The sequence below is a fragment of the Terrapene carolina genome, unplaced genomic scaffold (genome assembly GCF_002925995.2).
Source record: "Terrapene carolina triunguis isolate 2854851 unplaced genomic scaffold, T_m_triunguis-2.0 Scaffold26, whole genome shotgun sequence".
Lineage (NCBI taxonomy): Eukaryota > Metazoa > Chordata > Testudines > Emydidae > Terrapene > Terrapene triunguis.
In genome coordinates, this window is record NW_020664377.1 from 1,664,733 (window position 1) to 1,692,531 (window position 27,799).

At 40.6% G+C, this 27,799-nt stretch overlaps 1 protein-coding gene across 1 annotated transcript in view; it reads right to left on the reverse strand.

The window, feature by feature from the left end:
* Nucleotides 1-2,066: 2,066 nt before the first annotated feature.
* The window catches only part of LOC113406341 (mediator of RNA polymerase II transcription subunit 14-like), a 56,845-nt gene continuing 31,112 nt past the window's right edge, over nucleotides 2,067-27,799 (reverse strand). The window contains exons 17-31 of the mRNA XM_026650658.1: nucleotides 25,635-25,795; nucleotides 25,401-25,547; nucleotides 25,207-25,298; nucleotides 24,074-24,226; nucleotides 19,521-19,790; nucleotides 16,387-16,530; nucleotides 15,637-15,748; nucleotides 14,725-14,856; nucleotides 12,537-12,719; nucleotides 10,859-11,094; nucleotides 9,244-9,423; nucleotides 8,894-9,001; nucleotides 8,280-8,405; nucleotides 7,069-7,258; nucleotides 2,067-2,155 (exon numbers count right to left, since the gene is read on the reverse strand). Of these exons, the coding sequence (XP_026506443.1) occupies nucleotides 2,082-2,155; nucleotides 7,069-7,258; nucleotides 8,280-8,405; nucleotides 8,894-9,001; nucleotides 9,244-9,423; nucleotides 10,859-11,094; nucleotides 12,537-12,719; nucleotides 14,725-14,856; nucleotides 15,637-15,748; nucleotides 16,387-16,530; nucleotides 19,521-19,790; nucleotides 24,074-24,226; nucleotides 25,207-25,298; nucleotides 25,401-25,547; nucleotides 25,635-25,795 (2,308 nt within the window). The 3' untranslated portion in view covers nucleotides 2,067-2,081. The remainder of the gene's footprint in view (nucleotides 2,156-7,068; nucleotides 7,259-8,279; nucleotides 8,406-8,893; nucleotides 9,002-9,243; nucleotides 9,424-10,858; nucleotides 11,095-12,536; nucleotides 12,720-14,724; nucleotides 14,857-15,636; nucleotides 15,749-16,386; nucleotides 16,531-19,520; nucleotides 19,791-24,073; nucleotides 24,227-25,206; nucleotides 25,299-25,400; nucleotides 25,548-25,634; nucleotides 25,796-27,799) is intronic.

Genomic DNA, 27,799 nt, shown 5'->3' on the forward strand with positions numbered 1-27,799 from the left:
CTGAAACAGAGTCAGAAAGTACCAGAAAGTGCTGTGCTCCAAGGCAGTATTCTCAGTTACTCAAATGGACTGCCAAAACTTTCCATAACCATAATGTTCTGGGAATAATTCAGTGTGGCAAGTGGGTGTAAGTGTCTTTCTAAAGTGCTCAACCCGTCCAAAGCCCTCTGTCTTACAGCACTTGTGTCCCTGAACATTAGTAAAACAGTGATCACACCCCCTTCTCCAGAAGCTGGTTCCTTAGGGCAGGCAGCTAGTGAATATGGGAATTATCACACCATGAATAGTAGCCCAGTCTAGTATCTGATGTAATACTTTTTCAGCTCCAGGAGTTCTGTTCTACTGCAGACATCTTTAGTGCATCCCCCATCTAGTTTCTAATTTCAACCTGGATGTGAAGGCAGGAGTTGAATGAATAAACTAGGTTAAAAGTTTCAAGTGTAGAGAGTTTAACCATCTTTTACATAATAGATAAATACAAGAGAAAGAGACCAATATACACAGAAGAAAAAAAAAAAATAGCTGAAATTTGAAGCAGAGACCAACGTGAAGGATGTTCCAGATAGCAGGAACTTCAGAGGAGATGGCTCTTCCACCAAAAAGGACAGATGCATGTAGAAAGCCCAGGAAGCAGCTGCTAAAGAGAGAGGAGTAGAAACACAAAGTCCATAAAGCAGGCAAGAGTAAACCCATGGAGGAATTTTAAAATTAGTTTGGAATTGATTCTTAAGATGAATGGGTAGTCAATAGAACTATTTGAGAATCTTCATTGAGACTGACAAACTTTTTCATACCTTCCTTTTACTTGCCAATTTCCCAATGTAGTGTCCAAGTTGAGAAGTTAAACATGAAGTTATTTCTTCACTTTTCTTAGTCAACTTCAGCTCTCCTGAATCAGTTTGTCCAACTTCACTGAACACAATTTGAAAATAAGATTGCTTCGTAATTCTTCTACTTCTCCTCCCTCCACCATCTGACCCCTATTCCAACATTCTACGCAAAATTAAGGATTTCAATAGTAACTGCAGTATGGGTGGGTGGAGTCTTTAAAATGAAAGGCAGAACAAAAATGCAGGAGCACTGAGAAAAAAATGCCTACTCGCACTATATCACGTGCCTTTGCTATGTATATTTGGTTTCTTTTCACTTTGATAAAAACAAACTAAATTTATATTTTAAATAGTGTTTATAAACTAGAATTGATACACTATGTAAGTACAGTTTCCTTAAGATTTAAAAATAATCAGAATTATTGGTAGAGTGAAGAAGTCATTGTTGGGGAGCAAAATTATTTCTTCCACAGGGTTGGGGGCAGAGAAAGGATGGGGCCAAAAACGCAAACAGCCATGTAGGAGATAAGGCAAATGATCTGAAGTGGCTGAAAAAAACCTGATAGTATTTTTAATTATAAAATGTGTCACATCTAAGACAATAACATGTATATCAAATTTTAGTCAAACATTTTACAGCGATTCACTTCCTAAAGTGATAAAATAGAGAGAGGGGGAGAAGTTCATGGAAATCATACAATCTTAGTTTAAGGTTTTTTATCTAGTTTATTAAATATTGCTTTTTTGGGGTCATGTTTACAACAAGCCCAAATAATTTGTTTAAAGATTCAAAGCAGTAATATTAAAATACAGTTTCAATATAAAGTTTGTCACAGTTTTACAGTATTCAAAATGACAGATCTGCCTTAAAAAAAAAAAAAACAACCCAATTCTATTACACCAAAACGTAAGAAAAAAACAAAAACAAACAAGTTTGGCATTTTCCATAATCTTAGTATAAAACAGAATATTAAATCTATTAGCGGCAAGCTGACACTTTAATCTATTACCTAGTCTGAAATGTATCCCTTAAAACACACTATACAAGAGCACTATATAAAAGTTATGGGTTGATGATCATTTGATGAAAGTGCATCCCTGAAAGTTTCCCAGTTTAATATATTTAGCTCTTTAAAAAAAACGTGACATGTCAAAATGTCCTTTTCTCCTTTTTTTAATTGAAGGCTTTACTTCAGAGATTGATATTTTTGCTGCTGAGTCTCTTGTTTTTCAGCCTTGTTTTAAAAGTGTCTATGGGCGCCCACCAGGGGTTAGGGCAAGATTAACCATTAAATCACGAACAGCTCCAAATATTGTGCATTCACCTGGAAAAGGAAAAAAATACAAGTTAGCATGACAGAGAAAAAAATGAATTAAACAATCAGGGGTTAATTCAATTTAATTTGTAACAAGCAAAGTATGCTACTCAAGCTCGCTCCACTCTGGGGCTCACATAGTGCTTTCTGATTTTTAAATACTATGTAATACTTTAACATAGTCTAAACAACTATAATTGACCCACACTGGCAGGTTTACCAGTGTTAAAGGATTGTTTAGACTATGGTTTTAGCTTTAGAAGGGAAAGAGCCTTAAAGACAGTGCTAATTAAGACTTGCAAATTCCACTGACCTCAGGGACTTAGCCTGCATGAATAGGTCATTTCAGGAATGTTGTTTTTGTATCTCTGGTTCAAGTTTCCAAACCCATTCACTCCAACAGAGTTAGAATTCGTGAATATGTCAGGTAACGTAATTTCAGCTTGAATTTCTCAGCACAGTGTCTGGCCAGCCATAAATCTGCCAGAAACTAGTGGCAGCTAGTATTAAGGCTTTAATACCTTTTGAGTCTCATGAATCCATGGGATGATTTATCATACAAGGAATTTCTAGTTCTTCTGTAACCTGTTCATAAAAAGCTTACGAGTGCTGCACCTTATCAGATTTGGTTTCATAAAAACTTCCAAGAAATTGACAGAAGTTTACATATAGTAGCTGATTACGAGCAGCAACTAAACATCTAAAAAAAATCAAGAAGTTTAAAACTAGTGCTGGGTGGGAAATGGTTTCCTGTCCCACAAGAATTTAAGATGTCAAAAAAATTCCCAACCTAAAAATCAGGATAAAAAGGCAAAATCGAAATGCAAAAAAGTTTTAGATGGGGTCAACTGAAGCTTTAACTTTTCACTTAAGTTAACTTGAAATGACTTTTCACTTCAAAATTTAACACAAAACATGAAACTGTTGTTTCAAAAATGTCAAAGTGGGACATGGACAAGTTCAACATTTCTCAAAAATTTTTTGAAATGGGAAATTCTTCAAAATCAACCCCTGCTCATGAACAGTTTCAACAAGTCCAGCAACAAGTTCCCCAAAATGTCCCTATTTGAAACCTCTTATGCAGATCAGTTTCAATGACCCCAACAGTTGTTTTAGAAGAATTTGACAAAAATATAAAAATATATAACCACCACAAGCCAAGGTCAAGAAATTTTCATTTTTATTCCAGCAAGACTCCAGATCTCAGGCCACACAGTTCTCTAATTCCTTTCCATCAGGAAATGTACAGCAAAGGGTATGGTACAATTTAAAAAATTAAAGAGTTTAAAACAACAACTTTTTGCCTAGTCAGGTTCTTTGGGATACATTCTTCCTCTCCACTTAACTTTGGGCTTTTTAAGCAGTGTCAATTAAGATCTGTTATGTTCTGCTGCTGAGGGACGATGGCGTGATCTAAGTGATTAGAGCAGAGTGCACTGGGAGCCATTAATCCCAACTGCTGAACCAAACAGTCACAGCATGACTTTGGACACGTCATTATCTCCTTGCACCGTACACCCAGCTGCAAAAATTGGCTAAATAAAATGAAGTACCTCAGTGAAAAACAGATATTTAGAAAAGGTTAGCTCAGGTGAAGTGTAACAAAAAAAATTGAAGTGTTTGAAGGCCTTGGTCCTACAAGCTCCTCCACATAGGCAAACCCTGGCATCCCCACAGGGTTCACCTGCGCAGAGCAGCTTGCAAGACCGAGGCACAAGCTTAACCACACTGGTCCACAAAATACGGTTTCTCTTGGGTTTTTCTGCCTTTTTTCAATGCAAGGTTAATCTTTTATTGAACAATTGGTATTTGATTTCCTTTTGGGGAGGTGGTGGTGGAAGTCTTTCCTGGAAGAGATTCACTGTGTATTCACTAGGAGTTAATGTTTCAGGGAAACAAAGATTTAGGCAGTGTTTAACAATAGGTACCTGAAAATAAAACTCTGCCAAAAAAGTCACTTTTCAGTTACTAGTATTTTATTAAAAGGAAAATGAAGTTGAGTACAAAATACTCTCTCACAAAAAGAGAGAGCAAGGTAAAAGATACAGCCAAAATGAGGCAACACTGATTATAGTATACAGTAAGTGTAAATAGTACCATAAGTGTTACTTCATGGATTTTTAATCAGTTCATCTCATTTGTGTCATCCTTCCTCAAATATTTCAGTTGTGAGCATAACACAGGTAAGTCAATCTTTCCATTTCCTGTCATTTTTATTGCTGCAAATCACATTCCTACAGTGGGTATGTTTTTGTAACCACAAAGATGGAACATTTATCAGCTATAGTCACAATCATTCAGACAATAGGTATTTGTCTTTGTTGAAATTAAACAATTTGAGGCATTTTCCTAAACCATATTTATGGATACATTCTTGCAACAACTATAGTTTTCTGACAATGGATCGGAAGTAGGTGTTAGAATACAGGGAGTGCAATTCTCCATCCTTGGCTAAAACCAGACAGGAAGCTCTCCCTCTTTTCCCTGACATGGGGAGTCCCCGTTCCACTCTGGCTGGTGTGGTGAAAATTCACCAAGCAGGGGAATTTGAAGTGAGACCAGCAGAAGGAGCTAGTGCCTTGCTGGGAAGTTTCTGGGTCTCCGGATCCTTCCAACTAGTGGGTGGAGCTGCAATAGCATTTGTCAAAAGTGATGTCCCAGCAAGGAAACCCCTATTCACACCTCCTGTAAAAAAGAGATCTGTCCCCAGCTAGCTATCCCTCTCCTTCACTGGGAACAGGTATAACCTTTCCTACCCCTCCAAAGACACAAAAGGAGAACCCTCTCCACCCAGCTATACATCTTTCCAAAGGTCTTAAACCTTTACAATGGCAGCAAATTGCACCAAGCATTTCAAAAGTTTCCAGCAGAGGGACAGGCCCCCCCCCCTTTTTTTTTTTGTTTAAACCACATCAATACAGACACTATATCCTGGTAAAAATGGGGCTCAAATACACAGGATATCCCCTACCCTACTCCACATATTTCCTTGACTGGCTAGGATCCTACTCGAAGACATGAGCTCCTTTCAGATACACTTTTTTCTTGTCCCCATTCTGTTCTGTGGGCTGTGTTCCATCTCATTTCATCAAGATCTATGGTCACAGCTACAAAAACTGGTGAGCTCCACCTTCCTATCTTGATCAATTTACCAAAGAACAGATATCTCAATTTTGGACATACCAAGTAGCTTTGAAGATTGTTCCCTATGCTGTGGCATTCCTACAATATTTTACTGTGGATTTCATTTAATCATAACTTCAGGAACTGAGGTACTACAGTTAGGCTCAGAGAAATATCTATATTTTTCCCCACTAGTACTCAACAAGAGAGAACTTGCTCTTCTGATACATTCAGTGAACTTTGTTGTTTGAAGGAGTGCTATTTACCCAGCTGAGCATTCCAATCTATTGTGTACAGAAATACTGTGGGTAAAACTCCTTGTAAAAAAATATTTATCACTGTGTAAGATGTTATTCCAAAACATCAAGATGATCACCTATTAATTTTAAACAAACAATTATGTTTGGTTAGTCAAGTAGAAGCAACATATCCTTGTATATGTAACATCATGCTCAGTAATACAGTGCCCAAACCTATTTATCTTTAAATCTACAAATGGGGAGGTGGTGTAGGACTGAGATCTCTCACACATGACCCTTGGAAAAATGAAAGTGCAAGTTCAAGTTATTTCTGTGAGTTCAATTCCCCTCTTCCTCATCCTGCTAGTTCTCAGAAAGGGTCTAACACAGGATAAGAGTCCAGCCACAGAAGGAATTAAAGTAGAGGACCCTATGAGGTCTGGGAAGCCTTGCCCAAGCCTTGTTTGTTTTCCCCCCACTCATCTACGTTGCTAATAAGTTTAATATAACAGAAAATGCAATATTAATGTGAACGTGGCATGATTTTCATAAAAATAGGTACATCCCTACCAATTTACAATGGTAACATTCTAAAATTCTGTCACTCCAAATAAAGCATCAAGCACAACAAAAGTATTGTGAATTAGATTAAGATATATAAATACACCTCTACCCCGATATAACGCTGTCCTTGGGAGCCAAAAAATCTTACCGGGTTATAGGTGAAACCGCGTTATATCGAACTTGCTTTGATCCGCCAGAGTGCGCAGCCCCGCCCCCCCGGAGCACTGCTTTACCGCGTTATATCCGAACTCGTGTTATATGGGGTCGCGTTATATCGGGGTAGAGGTGTACTTAGAACAGAAGCAGAATTCAGCCTTTGAGTTCATCATTTAAACCTTATCGGGGTATGTTTTAAAAACACACTATTTTTTTTAAAGTGGTTAAATGAAAACGTTGCAGCAAAATTGAAACAATTCTCATTCTTACGAACAACTTACATGCAAGAGCTTCACAGCACATTTGGTAGAAAGTGAAAGTTTTCACTGCACCCATTACAACACTGGTAGAGCGTACATTCAGCAAACAATCACTCAGATCCTTTTTCATTCTTCATGATACAGGGACAGTGTTTGATCAGTGCTTTAATATATCTTTATGCTGTTCTACTGAAATGGTTTATTAATCTATGGTAAACCATGAAATCAGATGTTTTACCACAGCATTGCAATTGTTATTTACACTGAGTCCACTCATGAACACTATGTTGCTGTGACTGCAGTAGCATAAGCCATGTCAAAATACATGCATTCTACCTCCTAGACAAACAGTAAACTAGCTTGTGCCATTAATATAACCCTCTGGCACAAATGACTGGTATGGTCTCAATAGTAATCAATAACACATAAATTAACCCTATCAGGACCTGCAAATCACCTTAAGAAAGGCTGATCGATCCTCTCTCCACAAAGACATGCATTACAAATCACTAAAACTAAATCCCACTTATTTTTAAGTCTGAATACTTCTTGAGTTCTGTCTACTGGATATGTACAGTACCTGGTCGTGGAGAATTCAGTTCTGCAAACCTCTTTAGAATACTGCTAACCAACATGGGAGCAGCAACGGAAGAGTTCTGCTGCCTGGGAATGTCTGCCTGTTGCGTTGTGCCCGAAGCCATATCATAAATGATTGGGACAATAATGCTAACGGCTTCCTGTGGGACTGTAGTTTTCTGTGTTAACTGAAGCTGTGAGTAAAACAAAAACGATAAAGAGTGCATTACGATGAAACCGTATATTTCAGACAAACACATAATGTTAGGATAGTTGCCTTGCTATTTGAAGCCCTAGCTTGTAGTCAGGTCCTTTTTTATTTCATTTCCTTTTACATTATCTCTATGTGGGGAACACCTTCAATACAGTAACATACAAAAACTAGGTGTCACAAAGATTCTATACCTAAGAAAAGGTACTGAAGTAAAACTAATTGTGGCCATAGCTTTCCACATTGTCTTCATACACAATAAATTCTTCACATTTTATATGAGCCCACTGTCCAAAACAGAACTGCTCATTGCAGCAAAACTTCTAAACATTTCTAGGCCTATATTTTATACACATCTCATATTTCATAGATAACAGCTCAATAATTAGGAATAATCTACATCCAGTCTCAAGACACTATAGTTGAGATAAACTCCTAAGGACACATTCGCACTGCCAGTACAACTGATTTTGTAACTAGTTAAAGGCACCATCATCTAAACCTGACGATTAACACAGTTCAGTTTGTGTCCACACAGTGGCTTTCCTGCCATCAGACCTCACTTGTATCACAACATTCTGGGAAAATGCAAGCAACAATCCCATAGTGTTTCAGCAAAGAACAGAAAGACCAGAGGGGACACATACAGAATGGCACCAGCAGTGCATGAAGCAATTAATTTTATGATACTTTATCACAGCATCTCCAGAGAGCAAGAAGGAAGACTAGCCAAACAAGGTACGCAGGAATAGTTATGGGGTTTATAGCCACAGAAAGGAAAAAAGTGTGCTGAACGCATTATAGAAAAACAGTATGCAACCCTAGGCCTCTTGCAACAGCAACATTTTTAGCTCCCATGGTTACTAGCCAAGAGTAACCATGCCATGTGCAGACAGAAGCCAGGTTTACGGAACTGACCCTTCTACTAGCTGGTTAGTAACACTGCTCTTCTTTCAGACCCTGTCCATGCTGCAGCTTTTAATAAAGACAGCTATTATACTTACGAAAAACAACATTTTGGATTTCAGCACAACAGCAGGTGTTCCTGGAGGTGCAATTGGTGGGGCACTGGGAGGAATCGTTAAACAAAACTGCACATTCCATTTCAATTGGCTTGCTTGATCAGGGAACTGTTTTAAAAACATGCCACAGAAAACATGATAAAGCAAGGCATATTAAGGTAACATGTGTTTGACTATTGTAGCATGTTGGTACTGTTAAATGACACTTGAGCTAGACTCTTCAAGCTTTCAGATTATTTCACATTTAATATACATATAATTAAGAGTTAACTAATCTCCTCTTGCTATGAGAATGGTTCTGTGAATCTACACTGAGATAGCAATGAAAAGATACTATACAAACACCCAGTTGTGTGATTTTCATCAAATGCTTCAAGTCTAGGGAGAGGACAAGTTTTTGTTGACCTCTTAGTAAGAAGCACAGTGAAAACATCTTTATTGAATTTATGTATTTAATATTAGATTCTGTATCTTCATTTACACTACAGGGTGGAATTCATTCTGCAGTCACCACAAACAGATTATTATTTCAAGTGCAGACTTTGGAGTTCAGCAGACTAAATGTTGTCAATAAAATTTAAAAAAAAATAACTTACCAACTCCAGTTTCATGATGTGTACACAGTCCCTGAGGATATGCGTAGGAGCTCCTAGTAGTTTTGTAAAGGCTATTAGCGTGTTTGCTTTAAATGGTGGTCCTGCAACCTAGAGTAATACAATACACCAATTAGTACTGTCCATCTAGATCAAAAATGGTCCATTTGCTATTTACATAGCACCACAACTGTGCATAGCTGTTAATCGCTACTCTTATCCCGCAGCCCTTACTCTCATCACTAGTTCCACTGATATCAAGAGAATTACTCATGAATAAAAGCTGCAGAATAGGCCAATATTAAGGTGACATACAAAACAAGACACCGAATGTTAGTTGTTTAAGTACATACTCTTGTTTCAAAGAATTTCTCCAAAACTTGTAGTTCCTCTGGCTTCCATTGTCCTGCATTTTCAGGTGTTACTTTTAGCTGCAAAGTCTGGTTGGTTTTCGGATTAAGGGCAACCCTGCACTTCAGTGCATCTGTCTTAAACATTATTACACCTGGTTCGTTGGAGTTTATTAGCTGTAGCTGTACGAACAGAAACAATGCATCTAATTAGTACTTCATGGAACAATAAAAGAACAAACTCACTCCTCAGACCCCTCCCCCCCAATTTTGAAGGCTGTTTCTTTTAACAAGAGCACCACTTAAGTTTTGGCCATATAAAAACATCACGTTCAGGAATAACAGTGCTAGATCCCAGCCCCGACTTTGCTCCTTTTACATTGGTCTGGAAGCATAAAGGAGTAGAAACTGACCTCCTCTCCACAGCTGTTGATTACTTCAGCATGGAGGGAATCTTCAGCACTTCCTCCCCATCCCCAGGGGTGAAGGTATGGCTGGAGCATGCTGAGTTCTGGTCATTTCCAGCTGGGTGTGACTCCTTGGCATGTACAGCCAGCTGGAAAAGTTCAGAGCAGCCCCAAGCCTGCTCCATGCACCACTTAGAGTATAACCACCCCCAAAATCAGGGGTCCATAATCTGACACCATGGCTCTCCACCCCACACTGCTGCACCTAGTGGGGACTGGGTATCAGAGGATCTGGGCCCCACTCATCATCTTTTATTTATTCGTTTTTTAAAAGAACAGCTATCACGTTATATGGCTGCACAATTTTTCCCTTTTTGGGGGAGGAGGGGGAGGGCAAGGGAAGGGAGGAGAAATCACACAGTATTTTGCATACAGCTAGGAAAGGTAATTTATCAAGAACTCAGATACTACTGTGATGGGGACACTTAAGTGCCTACACAGAGGGACCAGATATTTACTGTAGTCAGATAAGTAGGAGACTCCACACCTAGAAGTGTGGGTTTTCCTGAAGTTAAGGACTTCAGAATATGGTCAGCCTAAATTTGGAGGGGATTAAATTGTGTTAAACTGTATTAATAGACTGATACACTATTGTTTCACTTTGCCAACAGCATGAATAGCATAAGCAAGAAAGTTAAAATGTAAGTTTGAGATCCTCTATATTTATATAGAGATTTGCTAGCATTAATTAAGCCCTCACATCCCAGATGTGAGGGTTAGGCAAGTATTACGCCCATCGTACTGATGAAAAGAACTGAGGCAGGGAGATTCAGTACTTTTTCCTAAGTTCATGCTTGAGTCAGAGAGAGAGCCAGGAATAGAACACAAAGGAATTCTGACTCTTCAAATCCCTACTCTAATCACTGAACTTCATTTATTCTAGATCTATTTTACACAGTTCTTCAAAATAGATGTTGAAGGTGTATGGTGTTCCAACTAGAAAGTTGGAAACATTTATTAGTGGCAACATTCTGGATATCTGTTCTTACTTTCTCTTTTTCTGAGATGCTGAAAGCAATTACAATTCAGACAGAATAGTTTGTGATTTATTATGAAGCAGACCTACAATGCAAGCATGTGACAAACTACTATTTATAAAGTTACACTTGAAAGTCAATAGTTAGGGAGTTACAAATTAATCATTTAAGTACCGTTTCTTGCTGGATGATCCTCTGAAGGTGTCGCCTCATAATAACTGATCCAAGAAATCGCTCTAGAGGGGAGCAAAGATAGCTGCCGGCTAGTCCTGGTACAAGCCCAGGAGTAGGAGAGGGCAGCAGTAGAATATTCAAGGCACTGTGAGTGAGGATCGTGGGGATAGATGCAGCCCAGGAGCGCTGAGGTAGTTTACGAGGTGGAGGCATATTAGTTGGCATTGTTTGGGAACCTGATGGAAATAGAAAAATTCTCACTTACTGAAAGTGTACAGAGTTTGACTGCACGTTATGTTTTCAAATTTTTGGAAGACACTGTACAAAAAAGTAACAAAGATGACAGTCCTTGCCCCAGAGAGCACGCACGGTGTCAGACAGGATGGAAATAATGGACAAAACCCAGAAGTAAATGGGGATGGGCTTGGAGGAAGAGGTAACAACAAGACTAATAGCATTACCATGAAAGCAGAGGTTTCATCCTGCCAACTTCATATATTTAATGACTAATCTTTGCTTTATCTTATAGAATCATAGAACATTAAGGTTGGAAGAGGTCATCTAGTTCAATCCCCTGCTCAAAGCAGGACCAACACCAACTAAATCATCCCAGCCAGGGCTTTGTCAAGCCGGGCCTTAAAAACCTCTAAGGATGGAGATTCCATCACCGCCTTACGTACCCATTCCAGTGCTTCACCACCCTCCTAGTGAAACAGTGTTTCCCAACATCCAACCTAGACCTCTCACACTGCAACTTGAGACCATTGCTTCTTGTTCTGTCATCTGCCACCACTGAGAACAGCCTAGCTCCATCCTCTTTGGAACCCCCCTTCAGGTAGTTGAAGGCTGCTATCAACTCCCCCCTCACTCTTCTGCAGACTAAATAACCCAAATTCTCTCAGCCTCTCCTCGTAAATCATATGCCCCAGCCCCCTAATCATTTTTGTTGCCCTCTGCTGGACTCTCTCCAATTTGTCCACATCCCTTCTGTAGTGAGGGGACCAAAACTGGACACAATACTCCAATCTTCCCAGGTAGCTCCTCCTCAAGGAGATTTACAGCACTAGTTGCCATACAACATAGGCCCAGCTATAGCAACAAAGTCAAGTAGTTACGACCATTATACTCAACCCATGCAGAGAATCTCAGTAATGTTAGCAACTAGTATATTGGCCCTTTTTTCTCTCCCAAGCATCAGAGGTTAGGGCCAGCAAATGGCAACTTTGTACTCAATCAGTTGGCAGAAGTGATCAAGAAATTTAGTTAAATCAGTCTTGCCAAGACCATTTTACAGTGCTGAAGTGTGACATTTTACTATTCTTGTACTCATATGTACTTTCAGATCTTCTTCACACTGCTGCTATTCATCTGGACTTCTCCTCACCTTGGAGGTATCAAAGGCTTAAATACAAATATTCAATTTCAACAGCTCAGTAAATAAAAAACCTTCAGAACCAGATAAAAATAGATCCAGTGTTAACCATGATTTGACTTGCTTTCCATTTTTTATTAATTATTTAAGACTCACACTGGGCCAGAATAAATGCATATATGTAGCAGAGTATTATTTTACTACAAAAGGGTGGCAGATAAAAATAAGAAATGCTACAAAAGAGATGGAACTAGAAATATTAACTTTAAGTGCTTCACAATTATAATACTGTTAAATATAACTAACTTGTTCCAGCTCGTGGGGAATGAGAGGCATCTGGGACTGGAGAATGGAGAGAAGGATTGGCTGGTGACATTCCAGGCATGCGTGCAGCCGGTGAGGGACCAGACACTTGAGGAGATCCCGGCCAATTCCCTGCACGCTGACTAGGCGACATCATTGTGTAGGGTGAACTAGGGTCTATGGTACCTGTGAAATTCTCAAGGTTATTTTTTTAATTAAAGCTTTTCTTAAGTCGCAGAAAATATGGATCACACACAGTGAGTTCAAACAAAGTATTCAAAAACTCAGTGTAAAATACCAATATGACACACAGCATCCACGTCCTTTTATCTCATACTCCATCTGTAGCTGTATGTAAGATGTAAGCATTTTAAAGAATTAAATTTAAAATAGAAGTTTACACATTTATTACTTTGCCTTTAAATTCTATTAGTTATGGACTAGATTCTGCAAAGGGATCCTTCCATACAGAGTCCCACTGACTACAGCAGGTCTCTACCTCTCACTAGCTGTATGAAAGCTGGACATAGTGAAAGACAAAGGGTGTAGTTTACTCAGGAAAATGCCTCAGTAACTTCACTTCACTGCAGTAAAGTTCCATAATAAAATCCATTCATGTATGCTCCTAAGAACAAATCAGACTGTAGTGTCTACAACTGACTGTTTCTCAGTTACTTGACTGATATGCTGAAAAATAAAATCCACTCTTAATTTTTGGTGATTTAAGTAGTAGTGGTGCTATAGAGAGCAGAATCTAATGTACTGTAATTATAGGTGGAGTAATTTGAATAGAGTTTTCCAAGTAATTCAATAACTGAAGTAGGGGGGAAGGATCAGTTGCACTTTTTTGTGCACTGTAAAACAAGAAGACTTAGTCAACAATTTTCAAGTTTCAAGTTACTGAATCTCTTTAGCCTGTTCTCAATTACTTCCCTTTTTGATTTAAGCTGCATGTGAAGGTAATTAACAGAAGTTGTTTTACATTTAAAGATACAGGGTAAAGTAATTAAATTCAGCTGAAACCATGGCCTCTTAGTGATACTGCATGATAGTCTAGGTCAATTTTTCCCACATTAGTAGGGGGCAGTGAGTGATTGGTACAGTAACTGCTCACTTAACATCGTCCTGGTTAACGTTGTTTTGTTATGTTACTGATCTATTAGAGAACATACTAATTTAAAGTTGCAGAAAGTTTGCTTATAACATTGTTTGGCCTTGGGGGCCTGGAACCAGGGTGGGCCAGCAGCCTCCCCATCAGCTCCCCTCCACCCCCGCAGCGCCTCCCGCCCGCCGGCAGCCCCACGGATCAGCAACTCCCCCCTCCCTCCCCGCGCCTCCCGCCTGCAGCAATCAGCTGATTCCCAGCATTCAAGAGGCTCTGGGGGAGAGGGGGGAGGAGTGAGGACTCCATGCGCAGCCTTCCCCCCGACCCTCCAAAACGCCCCAAAACAGCTAATTGTTGTGGGTGGGAGGGGTTTCGCGGCATTCAGGAGGCTGGGGGGGGAGGGGAGAGGACGTAGCATGCTCAGGGAGAGGGGTTGGAGCACCCCCCAGCCCTTTGGAAAGAACAGCAAGAGGAGCAACTGGACGATCCAGCCTCTTTCACGCTCTGACTATACCACCTCAACCAAGCTTCACAATCATCATTGCTGAGTACAGTATTAAAATGTTTGTTTAAAATTGTTCAAAACTTATGCTGTATATGTATATAATGTCTTTTGTCTGGCGAAAAAAAATTCCCTGGAACCTAAAACCTCCCTCCCCCTTTACATTAATTCTTATGGGGAAACTGAATTCGCTTAACATTGTTTCGCTTAAAGTCGCATTTTTCAAGACCATCACTACAACGTTAAGCAAGGAGTTACTGTACTTAATTTTCAATAGACTAGCAACACCTCAAAGTTGTTGAAAGCATCTGTATGGCTATAATTACCAAGAAAATCCACATCCGTACAAACTGCTATTTCAAGACAATTGCTGAACACTCATTATTCCAAACAGTGTAAATCTCCAGACCTGAAGAAGAGCTTTGTGTGTAGCTCAAAAGCTGGTCTCTTCCACCAACAGAAGTTGGTCCAATAAAAGATATTACCTCACCTACCTTGTCCCTAAGTCTGCACAGACAGGGCTTAATTTTAAGAAACAGTTTACTCTTCATGTCACTATAGAGATTACTAGTACAAGAACTCACCATGTGGGCTGGTAAAATTAGCTGTTTGTCCCATTGTTATTCCAAGGGAGGAAGGTGAAGGAGTTGGACCAAATGATGCTGGTGATGGAGCTCTCAAAGCACCACTAGGGGAGCTTGCAGCATGCAGATTTCCTAATAAACACATCCAGACACAAACAGCAATTCATTACGTTTCCTACTTTTCTTTCAAAAGCTTGAGTAAACCAATAGCAAAGAAAAATCAGAAAAAAGTGGTCTCTCTTTTTTAGAGACATGTCATACTAGACTTGTCGCAGTTATCTTTACCCCCAGAAGCTGCATCTTGGACATGAACCAGCAACCATGAACTCTTACAGAGCAGACAGGATACTAATTTATACAGTAACCAATCCTTCTTCAAAGGCAAATGTGAACTAGAAATTCTATGGTACATTCTACATGTACAATACATGATATTCTTAGGTAATAGGTATAATGTTTTTCCTTGTTACAGCAGGCGCATCAACATAACTACAGTTGAGGTTGCATAACTATTTCCAATTTAAGCTCTGTTCTCAGGTGCTCATAACTTTTTGAAGTTTACACTTAGTTTTGGTCTCCATCCAAGTGTAAACGTCTGGGAGTAGAAAGCGGAAATAGCCTTTTCAAATAAGGACCTCTAAGTGAAGATGTTTGATTTGACCAATTTAGGAGCCTGTAAAAATAATTACATGTTATGCAAGCACAGTAAATGCCAATTACGGAACCATGGCTGACGTTCATGCAGAGCTCACATGCAGCATAGCTAAGACCAACCACGCTGCACATGCCTCATAAGTAACAGAAGGTCACTTTATGAGAGAAGTATGCCGTAAATCATACTATTCTTTAGAATATAAAAAAGCGTACATTCCATAACATCTATTGCCAACACAGAATTGAGAGCCATCTTACCTGGTGACTGTGTATGCATCATGGAAGGAGATGGGGTCACTGTGTTGTGATAGGATGTGGGTGGTGAAGTAAGAGGGTAAGCTCCTGATGCTCCTGCCTGTTTTGCAAATGGCTGAAAGTGTCAACACAGTAAAATGGAAGTCTTCAGTGATTTCACGCTGAATCTACTAAGTACTAATGTTAATAGAATCAGCAAAAAACTGATGGTAGTTTGATATCAGATCTGTCTAAGCAACTTAACACCATAGCATCCAAGTCTTCACACCTCCTTATTCAGAGCTTGCTGCTTTGTTCCACAGTTTTTAAAGAAGTCTTCACGCCCTTCCTTCAAACCACATAAACACATCTAACCTTCTTCTTCACTTCCACCCTCCAAAGACCAAAAATCCAATACAGGCCCTCAGGTTACCAAAAAAAAATCTTGTATTTTAGGACCACATTGTCTCCCCTCGATTACATGCTCCTTTTCTGTTTTAAATAAGACATGTTGAATGGTTCTCCTGAATGGCAGTCAACATGCTATGTGCTATCTATGATGCTATCTCAACGTAAATATACATTTTAAAACATGAATAAATCTTCCAATGGCTATTCCAAAGCAGTATAGTTTATACTCCCCTCTCATCTGCTATTGCCACCCCTCTCGAGGAAGACACAACACATACATTTTTCTAAAAAGGTAGATATAATTGCGGAGAACAATAGAGATACAGTGTAACTTGTGGTTTTATTATTTTGCCTACATTTTACCTGTTGCTGTGATTGTTGGGGTTGAAGTTGTGATATCAATGAATCCATCATGTCCCCCCCAATAGGAGAAGGCGGATTATCATCCTCATTTACAGATCGTCTTCGTGCATCCTGATTGCTGTCAACAAACATGTTCAGGAATGTCTGTGGATATATTTGATTATTATAATTTATTACACGCCTCTAACAGCAATTCTATACTTATAATTGATCTAAGTATCAATAGCAGTAGTGTATGTGTGCTATTTATAACTTATTCTGTTATCCCTAGATTAAAATATAAATTCCATTACTTGAAGTACAATTCACAAGATCAGGAAGTCAAAGACCAATTTGGTTACTAAGAAACTGTTGCTGTTTGCCACTCTGGCAAGTTCACCTGCAAAATTCAGTAGCCTTTCATACCAATCTCCTATTAAAAAGGTAGTAAATGTTTTAAGCGACTCTAGTTTTCTAGATCAGTACAAGTTTATTCACATAAAAGTTTTGGCAAAACAACCCCCTTCCTGTTAAGTTCTACTGGATTGTGCCAAACTATTATCAAAAGATGGAAATCTAAGTCTCCGGCTCTCAAATACAAAAAACTGACTCAATGTTGGTTAAATCAGACTCAGGAAGATCTATAACATTTGTGAAGCCATATAGCTCTCAAAAGGTTTAAAACTTGAAGGTAACCATTAACCAAGAAATAAAATAAGGACATAATAATTTGAAGTAAATGTATAGGAATCATCACATACTAGTCACTGAAAAATAATTTTATAAAGATTCTGTATTTAGATAGGACTGTCAGTTGAGATGTAGTTGTACTTATAAGTTTGCAAGTGTAAAAATCATCTTTACAACAATTCCCTTTTTCACCTCCTCAAATAGAAATGAACCCTTTACTTAGACGGTATCCTCAAGAAGAAAGTCAAGTAAACTGGAAAGGCATCTGCTTTCCCAGTGTCCCCTGACCAACAGCCAATTTCCTAGAAGGCTTTGAAATTTTTGTTTTTTAGTCAATGGGCACAGGAAAGACAATGAATTTGACTACTAAGGATATCAAATATTTAGCTGAAGAGAGGTTTCTAGTGCAACTAAAGGACATTTATGCACAGCACTAATTCCCAGAATCTATGGCTTATAAAAAACAGGTACACCTCTACCCCGATATAACGCGACCCGATATAACACGAATTCGGATATAACGCAGTAAAGCAGTGCTCCGGGGGAGTGGGGCTGCGCACTCCGGTGGATTAAAGCAAGTTCGATATAACGCGGTTTCACCTATAATGCGGTAAGATTTTTTGGCTCCCGAGGACAGCGTTATATCGAGATAGAGGTGTATAAAAAAAGGGTAAGAGCACAGCTAGTCACTGGAAGTTTCTTTAAAAAAACAAAAAAAAACCAGCAACAAAAAAAACCCACCACACTTCTGGAAGATACAACTTACTTGGAGGAATTATGATCAAATCAGCCAGTGTCATTTCAAGAGATTCTTCTCTTCTTTAAAGAAAGACTCTATAATACCATTGAGTGCCACAGAACCTTACTTAATTTGATCAAAAATAAATCCAAACTCGTTAGCCTACAGAAATGCAGGCATCCAGAGAACTTTAAACTCTGCCCTACGGTGTCACTAAGCAATAATCATACGATTAAGGTATTTTAGTGTTATTGGTCCTGGATTATACTAAACTGAATTTAACAGTCCAATTTTTTTCTCCCCCCAACCCCTTTTCTACCCCACACTTATGTCACTACATGGCACTCACACAACCTTAATTCTATGCAAACTATTCAATACTTTACCATGTTTGGGTTTATTTTAAAATGGCAAAATCCCTGTGGCGTATTTTACTATTTACTGATATGTGCTTTCAACCATAACTCCATCTTAACATAGCTTGTCTAAGAATTTCCCTTTCCCCTCCCCCAAAAAAATTACATGATCAGTATAAAAATAAACCCAAAGAGAATGGTACCATGAGAGCTTTCTAATGATATGAAGCATCAGCCTTAACATTAAAAACGTTAAATTGCCATATTCACTTGTCTGCTCTCGCTGCTTTGTGCTATTCTGGAGCAGAGCATACTGACCAGTTAAACTACATTTTGAGCTGCTTTGTATTGCCAGAGCAATACAAAGTACTGGGAATTTATACTCCTGATTCCCCCTTGCATCTCCCAGTATACCCTACACACATCCCCAGTTCCTCATTCCCTCCTGCACACCCGTTTTCCCCCCCCTCCCCTGCACCTCCTACATTCCCCTATACACAAGCACACCAGTCTTCCCCCTCCTTCCTGTCCCCTTCCCCACTATAGACCCCTATTTCCTCTCCAACTGTCTGTGTAGATCTGGAGCAAGGGTAAATGCTGAAGAAAAATATTTAGCACTAGTGTTGATTCTTTGCCATTAATTTTCATAACTGAAAGTTTCTGACAGAGGCTGGTGCATAAAAAAATCTTTCAGAAAATTCAGAAATTGCCCTCTTTAAAAATGGCTGCCATTCCCATTTCTAGGTAGGACTGAAGCATAGGTGCCCTCTTTCAAAAGGGCCACTGCCTCCTATTGTTTCCAGTGAGAGCCAAGTCAGCCATCATCGTTAAGAGCAGCCCGTGGCTTCAGTCCTACTGAGAACAATGGGAGACTACAGCCTTTTCAAAGAGGGCAGTTCTACATAGGCTTTTCTGAAATAGAAAATTATCCATCAGCCCCTGCTGAAGAAGTGTTCAATTATGAAGAATGGGGAAAAATTACCATTAATCCTAAAAAAAGTCTTTAAATGTAGCTTTGGCACAAGATTTCAGTGCGGTTTAACTATGAAAGAAGCCTGAAGTGTCTGCATTATTTCATTACTAAAATCATTCAGAAGGAAAAAAAAAAAAAAAAAAAAAACACGTCTCACATTGAGAGCTAAGTTTCTTGTTGGCCACATTTTAAGTTAAAATACATTTATACTAATTAACCAGTTTACTTGTAAACCAGAAAATTCTGTCCTCAAAAAGAGTAAGTGCTGTAATTTTGAGGAGATGCAGTGTATTCTTCATACATAAAATTGGCTTTAAATGAAAAGCTCATCTCAACCTGCACAATGGAACCATGAGTGATGATTCCATAAGATGCCAGAAAACACAAGATCAGTTACCTTTAGTCCTGGTGCAGGGTAAAAACCTTCAACTATTTTACTATTGTCAAAAAGACTATATGCTCCATCACGTATTGCCACCACCCCACGGCTCCGGCAGTAGATGTCAATGCAGTACATATTCCTAAAAGCCAGCCTGATGTGCGTGGGTGACTGCGGCAGGATTGAGAAACACTGATAAGCAATGTTGATGCGTTGAGTCAGACCCAGCATTGGCACAGTTGGAAGTTTGTTGATGGCAACTAATGGAGCCTGAGTATCAAACAATACCTGCAAGAGAACAGATGTTGAGACATCAATTAGCTTCCACAATCAATCACAAACAGAGTATCTTTAAGGGAACCAGGCCTAGTCTACACTACAAAGTTAGGTCAAGGTAAGCCACCTGGCATTGACCTAGCTGTGCATGTGTCTAACTTAAATTTGTCTCCCACTGACATAACTGCCCTGTTATAGCGACACAGTAATACCACCTCCCCAAGTCACAGTCAATGTACTGAGATCAACACAGTGAGAATGTAGACACTGCGTTATTTATGTTGACCCTAACAGTCCTCCAGCAGCTGTCCCACAATTCCTGACACTGACCGCTCTGGTCACTGTTGTGAACTCCACTGCCCAGGGGTCACAGAGGCCCCTCCCTTAAAGCCCTGAGAATTTTTGAAATGCCGTTTCCTGATTGTCCATCTTGGCAGCTCTCCAGTTCTGTGCAACTGCCTAGATCACCATGCCAGCTACACATTCCAGCCACGCTCCAGCTTGGAGTCAACAGGAGATATTGCATTTCCTAGGCCCGTGGGGAGAAGAGACTGTGCAGGCACAGTTACAGACCAGCAGCAGAAACATGGACATCTACAAGCAGTTTGTACGGGGGATGCAGGAAAAGGGGTAAACAAGGACCAGCAGCAGGGCCGCATGAAAATGAAGGAACTGCGTCAGGCATATCAGAAGGCCAGGAAGGCCAACAGTCGATCCAGTGCTGAGCCACAGACCTGATGCTTTTACAAAGCCATACTTGGCAGATATTCCATCACCACCCCACACTCCACCATGGATACCTCTGAACAGCCCGAGACACAGACCCCTGCTGCGAACAGGAAGGACGAAGAAGAAGCAGGTCATGAAACCAGGGGGGTCAGTTATGACATGAGCCAAGACCTGTTTGAGACTCCACCACATTCCAGTCAGTCCCAGCAGTCCCATTGGGTGAGCCCAATGAAGGGAAAGGATACTTGGGTAAGTCTGTAAATATATCTCCCATTATGGTCTTGGCAATCCCAACTCAGCAGGACACAGCTGTCAACTTTTCATTAATTTACTCATAGTAGAAGAGGTAGCAGCACAACTATAGAAGGTAGTGCTATCTGCTTTTCACTCCCCTGTGGAGTTAGGCAAAGGGGCCATGCAGAGCAGTTTGTTTATGTATAGAGGGATGTTCCTTGAATCTTCCTGAGTGATCCTGATGAAAAACTTTCATGGAGGTACTCTGCAATCCTCTCCCAAAGGTTTCTAGGGATGGCAGCCTTATTTCTTTCTCCACTGTAGGGCATTCTCTCACCCCATTCTGCAATAACTTCAGCAAGCACCGTTGCAGTACACAGGCTAGCACATACAGGCCACAGTGGCTTCAGACACCAGCAGCAGCTGTGCTCTGTGCTTGTTTCCCTCAGGAGTCAGATATCAGCCCAAATCACTGCTGCCTGTGGAAAATGGTGCCTTTGCCCTATACTCAATTTCATGCAACCAAGCAATTCCCTCCTTATTCTGAATCTTAACTTTCACTTTCCGTTGTGACTATACTGACAATGGTACCACTGCGTGTTTTAACTACAGCTGCTGCCATTCTGGCCTTGAGGGGTTCACCCTCTAGACTCGTGGAAGACTTGAGACAGATAAGGAGGAGAAAGAGGATGACTTTGGATGACATGTTCAGTGAGATCCTGCAAGCCAGTGCTACATCAGACCATGAACAAACAGCCTGTTAAAGGAAAGAGTGGACAGACAAAAGACCCAGGACTCCCAGCAGGAAAAGAAGAGGGAGATGCACCAGGACATAGTGGGGCTTCTCCAGTAGCAAACACAGATGCTGCAGATTCTTGTGGACCTACAGGTTCAACAATCACAGGCTCACTTCCCTTTGCAGTACATAAAGAACTCCATTACAGCACCTCCCTATACCCCCCCTCAACATTCTCAAGTGGCATCAGGGGCTGCATCCCTACCCCTAATCACTCCATCCCAAGTGACATTAAGGACAACCACAAGTTAAGTAATCTGTGAGATCCACAGTTGCCATATGCATAGGTAAAATGGACATGAATGTTCTTTCCCTTTGTTAAGTTTTATTCCATTATTAAGTTCTTAATGTATTTACTTTTAAATTGCACAGAATATTTTTTGCACTAGTTTTCTTACTGAATAAAACTATTTGGAAAATAATTCATCTTTATTATTAGTTCCCAACGTATGCTGCAGAGTGCCTAGCAGTTATGAAATCACCCACTTATTTGTTATTGTACAGTGTGACAAGTCATAGGATCAGTGACAAACAGTGTAATAATCATAAATGTACTAGCACTGCAAAATTAATAGGTGCATTGACAGTGTTATATTCACAGATGTGCACCACACATCACACAATTCCTAAGAAGCCCCAAAACAGCAGGCCAGGTAGAGCACAGTATACCACAATACATTACTGTGGCTCACTGTTAAAGTTCACTTTAAAACCCTCTCTGAGCAGTATAGCTCCACCTTAGCTCTAACAGCCCTTGTGTCTGGCCGTTCAAACTCAGCAGACAGCCACTCTACCCACAATCCCGGCAGAAACATTCCCCTTTTGCTTCACAGTTATTACACAGGACACAGCAGGTAGCTATAACCAATAGGATGCTTTTCTAACTGAGATCCAACGTTGTGAAGAAACACCACCAGCATCCGTCCCTTCAATCTACCAAAAGTGCATTCAACTATCATTCTGCATCAACTGAGCCAGAGCTGAATCTTTCCTTGTGCTGTCCAGGGGGAACGTACGGCTTCATGAGCCAGGGGAGCAAGGGGTAAACTGGGCCTCCCAGGATCACTATTGGCATTTTATCATCAACAGTAAACCACCCATTGAGAAAGAAAAGTCCCTGCTTGCAGCTTTCTGAACGGCCCTGTGTTCTTAAAAATGGAAGCGTCATGCACCTTCCCTGACCAGCCAACATTGATGTTGGTGAAGTGTCTCCAGTGACCCATCAGTGCTTGCATAACCATAAAAAAAATAGCCCCTTCTGTTGACGTACTCTGTGGCAAGGTGGTCCGATGCCAAAATAGGGATGTGTGTGATGTCTATTGCTCCACCATAGTTCAGGAACTCCATTGCTGCAAATCCATTCATTATGTCCTGCAGATTGCCGAGAGTCACCGTCCTGCACAGCAGGAGACTATTAATAGCCCTGCACACTTGCATGACAACAGCCCCCACAGCAGGTTTTCCAACTTCAAAATGATTTCCCACTGACCAGTAGCAATCTGGCATTGCACATTACCACAATGCCATCACCACTCCCTTCTCCACTGTCCGTGCCGCTCTCATTTTGGTGTCTCTGCACTGGAGGGGTGGATGAGCTCAGAACACAGAGCCAGGACTGTGGCCTTGCACATCTGAAAGTTCTGCAGCCGCTGCTCGTCATCCCAAACCTGTATTACAGTGTGATCCCACCAGTCAACACTCATTTCTCGGGCCCAAAAGCAGCACTCCACCATTTGCAGCTGCACCATGAACAGCACCACCAACGCTGAGTTGGTTCTCACTATATCCCATAGCAATCTGTCAAAGAAATTGTCACATTCCCCGCTGATTCAGTTCTTCTTGTGGCTCCACAACTACCAGATTGAGTGTCCTGGGCTTGCAACACTTATGGCAATAGTGCAGAGATGTACAAGCTCCGTGCTTCTGTCAGAGAAGGCAGATAGCGAGGAGCACTGCATGGATTCATAGGATTTTTTTTAAAATATGTGAAAATTATGGGCTATAGATGACATTATGGGATGGAAACAGATGCACACTGGGAAGTTGACCTCTTGCTCCCAATCACCCTGCATAACTCGTTTCTGCTCCACCAGGCATTGCCAAAACTACCCACAAGAGTGTGTGCTGGATGGTGGCAGGTTGCACACTGGGATACCTACCCATGGTGCACCACACTGTGTATCGACACAAGCACTCTTAGTGAGTATGCGCAGCATGGATGCAAGGAGCCAAGAATGCACATGCACAAGCGATATGTTAACTGCGATGGCTTCATGCAGGTGTAACTTGCATTGACCCAAGTTTATAGTGTAGACACGGCCTCAGAATTAAAATCAAGTCATGAAGGATAATGAGCCCCGACCATTACCTGCTCTTCCTCAATCAAAAAGAATCATCAGTAATTTATTAAGGGCCAGATTCTGATACCCTTGAAGGAAAAAAAAAAAAAAAAACCCTCAACCATCAGAATCTGGGCCTTAATTATCTTACACTTCTCTAAATTCTATCTTTTCATGAAGAGAAATAAAATAGTTACCTGTAATAACTGGACCACATTTGGTGTTTTATTGAACATCTCCTGGAGCTGGTGTAGGATGGTATTGTGACAGTTACTGCAACCTGAATTTGGGCCAACAGTTCCCAATGAAATGTGGAATTTTTGATGTATGGAATTCCACTGAATACTGATCTATAACACCAAGTAAGAACACAAGAAGTCTTAGAAACTGAATAAAACAACCAGATCAGATTGCAAGTTGTGAACCAGAAACTGAAAATTAAACATACATAAATATGAAAGTAACTGAAGCTAAAATGCCATGTAGAAAGCTATGCTAACTTTCTACAGAAGTGGGGGGGGGGGGGGGAGCTGCTTTTTTGTTTGTTTGTTAAGAAGTTTATCTAGGAAATCCCCATGAGGATAATTAGCAAAAGAGGTGGGGAAAGGAAACTATAGAAAGAAATTAGGCTATTTCCTTAGTGTGTTACTCAGAAACCAGAAGCCTCATTTGACCAAAAAGGGATGAGATAAGGGAACTGGACTTGAGTCCTTGATTACTTCAATATCTACAAAACAAGATGTATTGGTGAGGCTGGATGCGTCTCAACTACAACACACTGAGATGCTATGATGGGTCAGGCCAATGTGTGGTGGCAATGTCATGCAAAATCCAGTGCGCTATTCATGCCATTTATGGAAAGCAACTAACCATTACAAAACATGTTCTACATGTACAAAAAATGCTCCTAAAAAACCCACGTTAAAGAGAACCATGATAGTTCCATGTGGCATTGAAACAATCCACAGTAAAATGGGGAAATGTTTCATGAGACTCCTTTTTAGATTAAAAGTGGAAAAAATGTTAAATTTCAGCAGTTTTGTCAGAGCCTTCTTTTTTTTTTTATTTTTTTATTTTTTTAAGACCGCATTCCATCCATAACTATCCTCCTGGCATTTAACAACATACCAATTATGCAAATATCTAAGCATCCAGCAAGTTAATGATGGTCTAACATCTATTATTTATAGCTTCCTTGCTTTTGTTAATATGAATTTTTTACTGTTATTTTAATAAGGTGGAGGGCTTTTTGCTTAAATTCCAAAAGCTCTGAACTTGTATAGTTTCTGTTTTCAAATGTAGCTTTAGAAGTGTACTAAGAGTTACTTACTGAGCTTCCCTTGGTAGTTCCATAACAAAGGATAAGCTTGCGGTAGTTGTAGACACGAACCTCTGAGAAAACATTTAGGTGGTTGGGTATTTCTTTTGAAGAGGAAAAAATAAAAAGGTAGAGTGAGCAAGCTTACATATTTACATAAGACGCACCAAAAGTGTAAAAGAAAGGACAAGAGAATATTTTTGTACCTGGCAAAGATCGTGCAAACTCCAGCACACATTCATATAGTCGAGCAATACTGTTCCAATCATTGAGGAACATCTCAACAACTTTTCGACCTCCAACTGGTTCAGACAATTGGTTTTCGTAAGTCAGGTAGACATGACGTGTTGGTCCTGCAATGTCAGTAATGATTAACATTTGACAGAGAACATGGTAAAGAGAAAGGAGTTAAATCTGCAAAATATTTCTGCAAAACTAACCTTGCTCCCTGGAAGATGTGCTGTTAAGTGGACAGTTCGCAAATATCAGCTCAGCCACCCACGTGCGGTTATTTCTACCTTGCAATCGGAAAGTGCAATCAAGGAGAGACCGGTCCAGAGCCTTCTGGGTTTCCTCACTTGTACCTTTACATGGAGGAATTCTGTCCATGAAGAAAAGAGTGCACATTACAGTTCCACAAGTGCATAATACATGTTAAAATATTTTCCAGAAAGACATTTAAATAACTTTCTTTACTTGAAAGAAAAGATGCTCTGCAAAACAATGAATGGAAGAGAGCTGGGACTGGAGAAATGAAGCCTCAAGCACCGGCTCTGCACTCCCATTGGCCAGGAACCGCGGCCAATGGGAGCTGCGGGGGCAGTGCTTGTGGGCGAGAGCAGCACGCAGAGCCTCCTGGACCCCCCCCACTTAGGAGCTGGACCTGCTGGCTGCTTCCGGAGTGCAGCGTGGAGCCAGGACAGGCAGGAGCCTGCCTTAGCCCTGCTGCGCCGCTGACTGGGAGCTGCCCAAGGTAAGCCTGCGCCCCAACCCCTTGCCCCACCCCTGAGCCCCCCCCACACACCCTGAACCCCTCATTTCTGGTCCCACTCCGTAGCCCACACCCCAACTGCAGCCCAGTGAAAGTGAGTGAGGGTGGGGGAGAGTGAGCCACCGAGGGAGGGGGAATGTAGTGAGGGGGGGGCAGAACCTCAGGGAAGGGGCAAGTTAGGGGGCGGGGCCTGATAAGGGGCAGGGCTAGGGTGTTCAGTTTTGTGCAATTAGAAAGTTGGCAACCCTAGGTGCGTGTGAGGTCACAATGCATGGAGGATGCCATTTTGTTCTCCAAAATGGCATCCTCTGCACAGCATGACCTCACATGCATAATACTACTAGGTCACACTGTGCAGAGGAAATCATTTTAGAGTAAAATGGCGTTCTCCACGTGGCATTATCTCACACACATGGTGTATGCAAGGTCACCCTGTGAAGGGGACACCATTTTGCTCTCCCAAGCTAAAAAGACTTCATTAAAATGGCATTATGCTGGCAAAAAGTTTGGGAACCCCTCTCCTAGAGGGACTCTAAGTTGATGTAACTTGCATCTTCTTTCCAACACCCTCAACTTGTTACAAGTTCACAGTCCCTCTACAGACCTTCTTTCAGACTTGCTTAGACTTCATACATCACTTTGAAATATGGAGTATAAGGGCTTGTATGCACAGTTGTGTACTGCTTTAACTATAGCTGTTTCTAAATCAATAGTTAAAGCAGCACAACTTTAGGGTAGACAGTTATATCAGTATAAAGGTGCTTTATCAGTATAGTTTATTTTCATTACAGAAATATGAAAAGGTCACATAATATTATACAAGAGATTTTTTTTAGGATAGATATAAATCCTCTTGCTTCAGGGTATAAGCTAGCCAATAAATGAAGGGGCTTAGGAAGAAACTTCCTCTACTAGCAGTTTCTCTCTTCAGGATTCCTTGCACCTTCCTCCAAAACAGCTGATATTGGCCACTGTGGGAGACAGAACACTGAACCACATCCACCACTGGTCTGATCCAGCATGGCAATTCCTACGTTCATGGCTTAAGCCATGACTACATCAGAGAACTCTCCTCATGAGCCATCACTACAGAGGTCACCTGGAGTTGCCTGAACCAGCTGTCTCTAGATACTAGGATCTGGGGCTACTGATGAGTAGTCTCAGTGAAAAGCCCTCAGGTTAGGAATGAGTTTCCCTCCACTGGTCCATTAGAGCCCAAGTCTATTGATCTTCAGGGCGCAATGCCAGGGACTTTTGTTAAAGCATTCAAGCTTTTGCTTGAGGACAAGTGATTTGAGCTGTGGGGGAAATAAAAATTGCTGGCTTCCACAGAACACCCCTTTCTTTTACTTATTGAAAAAGGTAAAATGATGTTAATTTTGGGTGTCTCAAGATACAAGAAAGGGCACACTGTTCAAATCTACAAAAATAAATGAAGAAGGAAGTACAGTTCAAGAGAACCATATATTGCTATATTAAAGCCTTCACCTGGCAGAAGGATGAGAAGGAAGCCGGTAAGAAAAAACAAACAGTTACCTTTTCCGTAACTGGTGTTCTTCAAGATGTGTTGCTCATGTCTATTCCACAATAGGTGTACGTGCTCACCACGTGCAC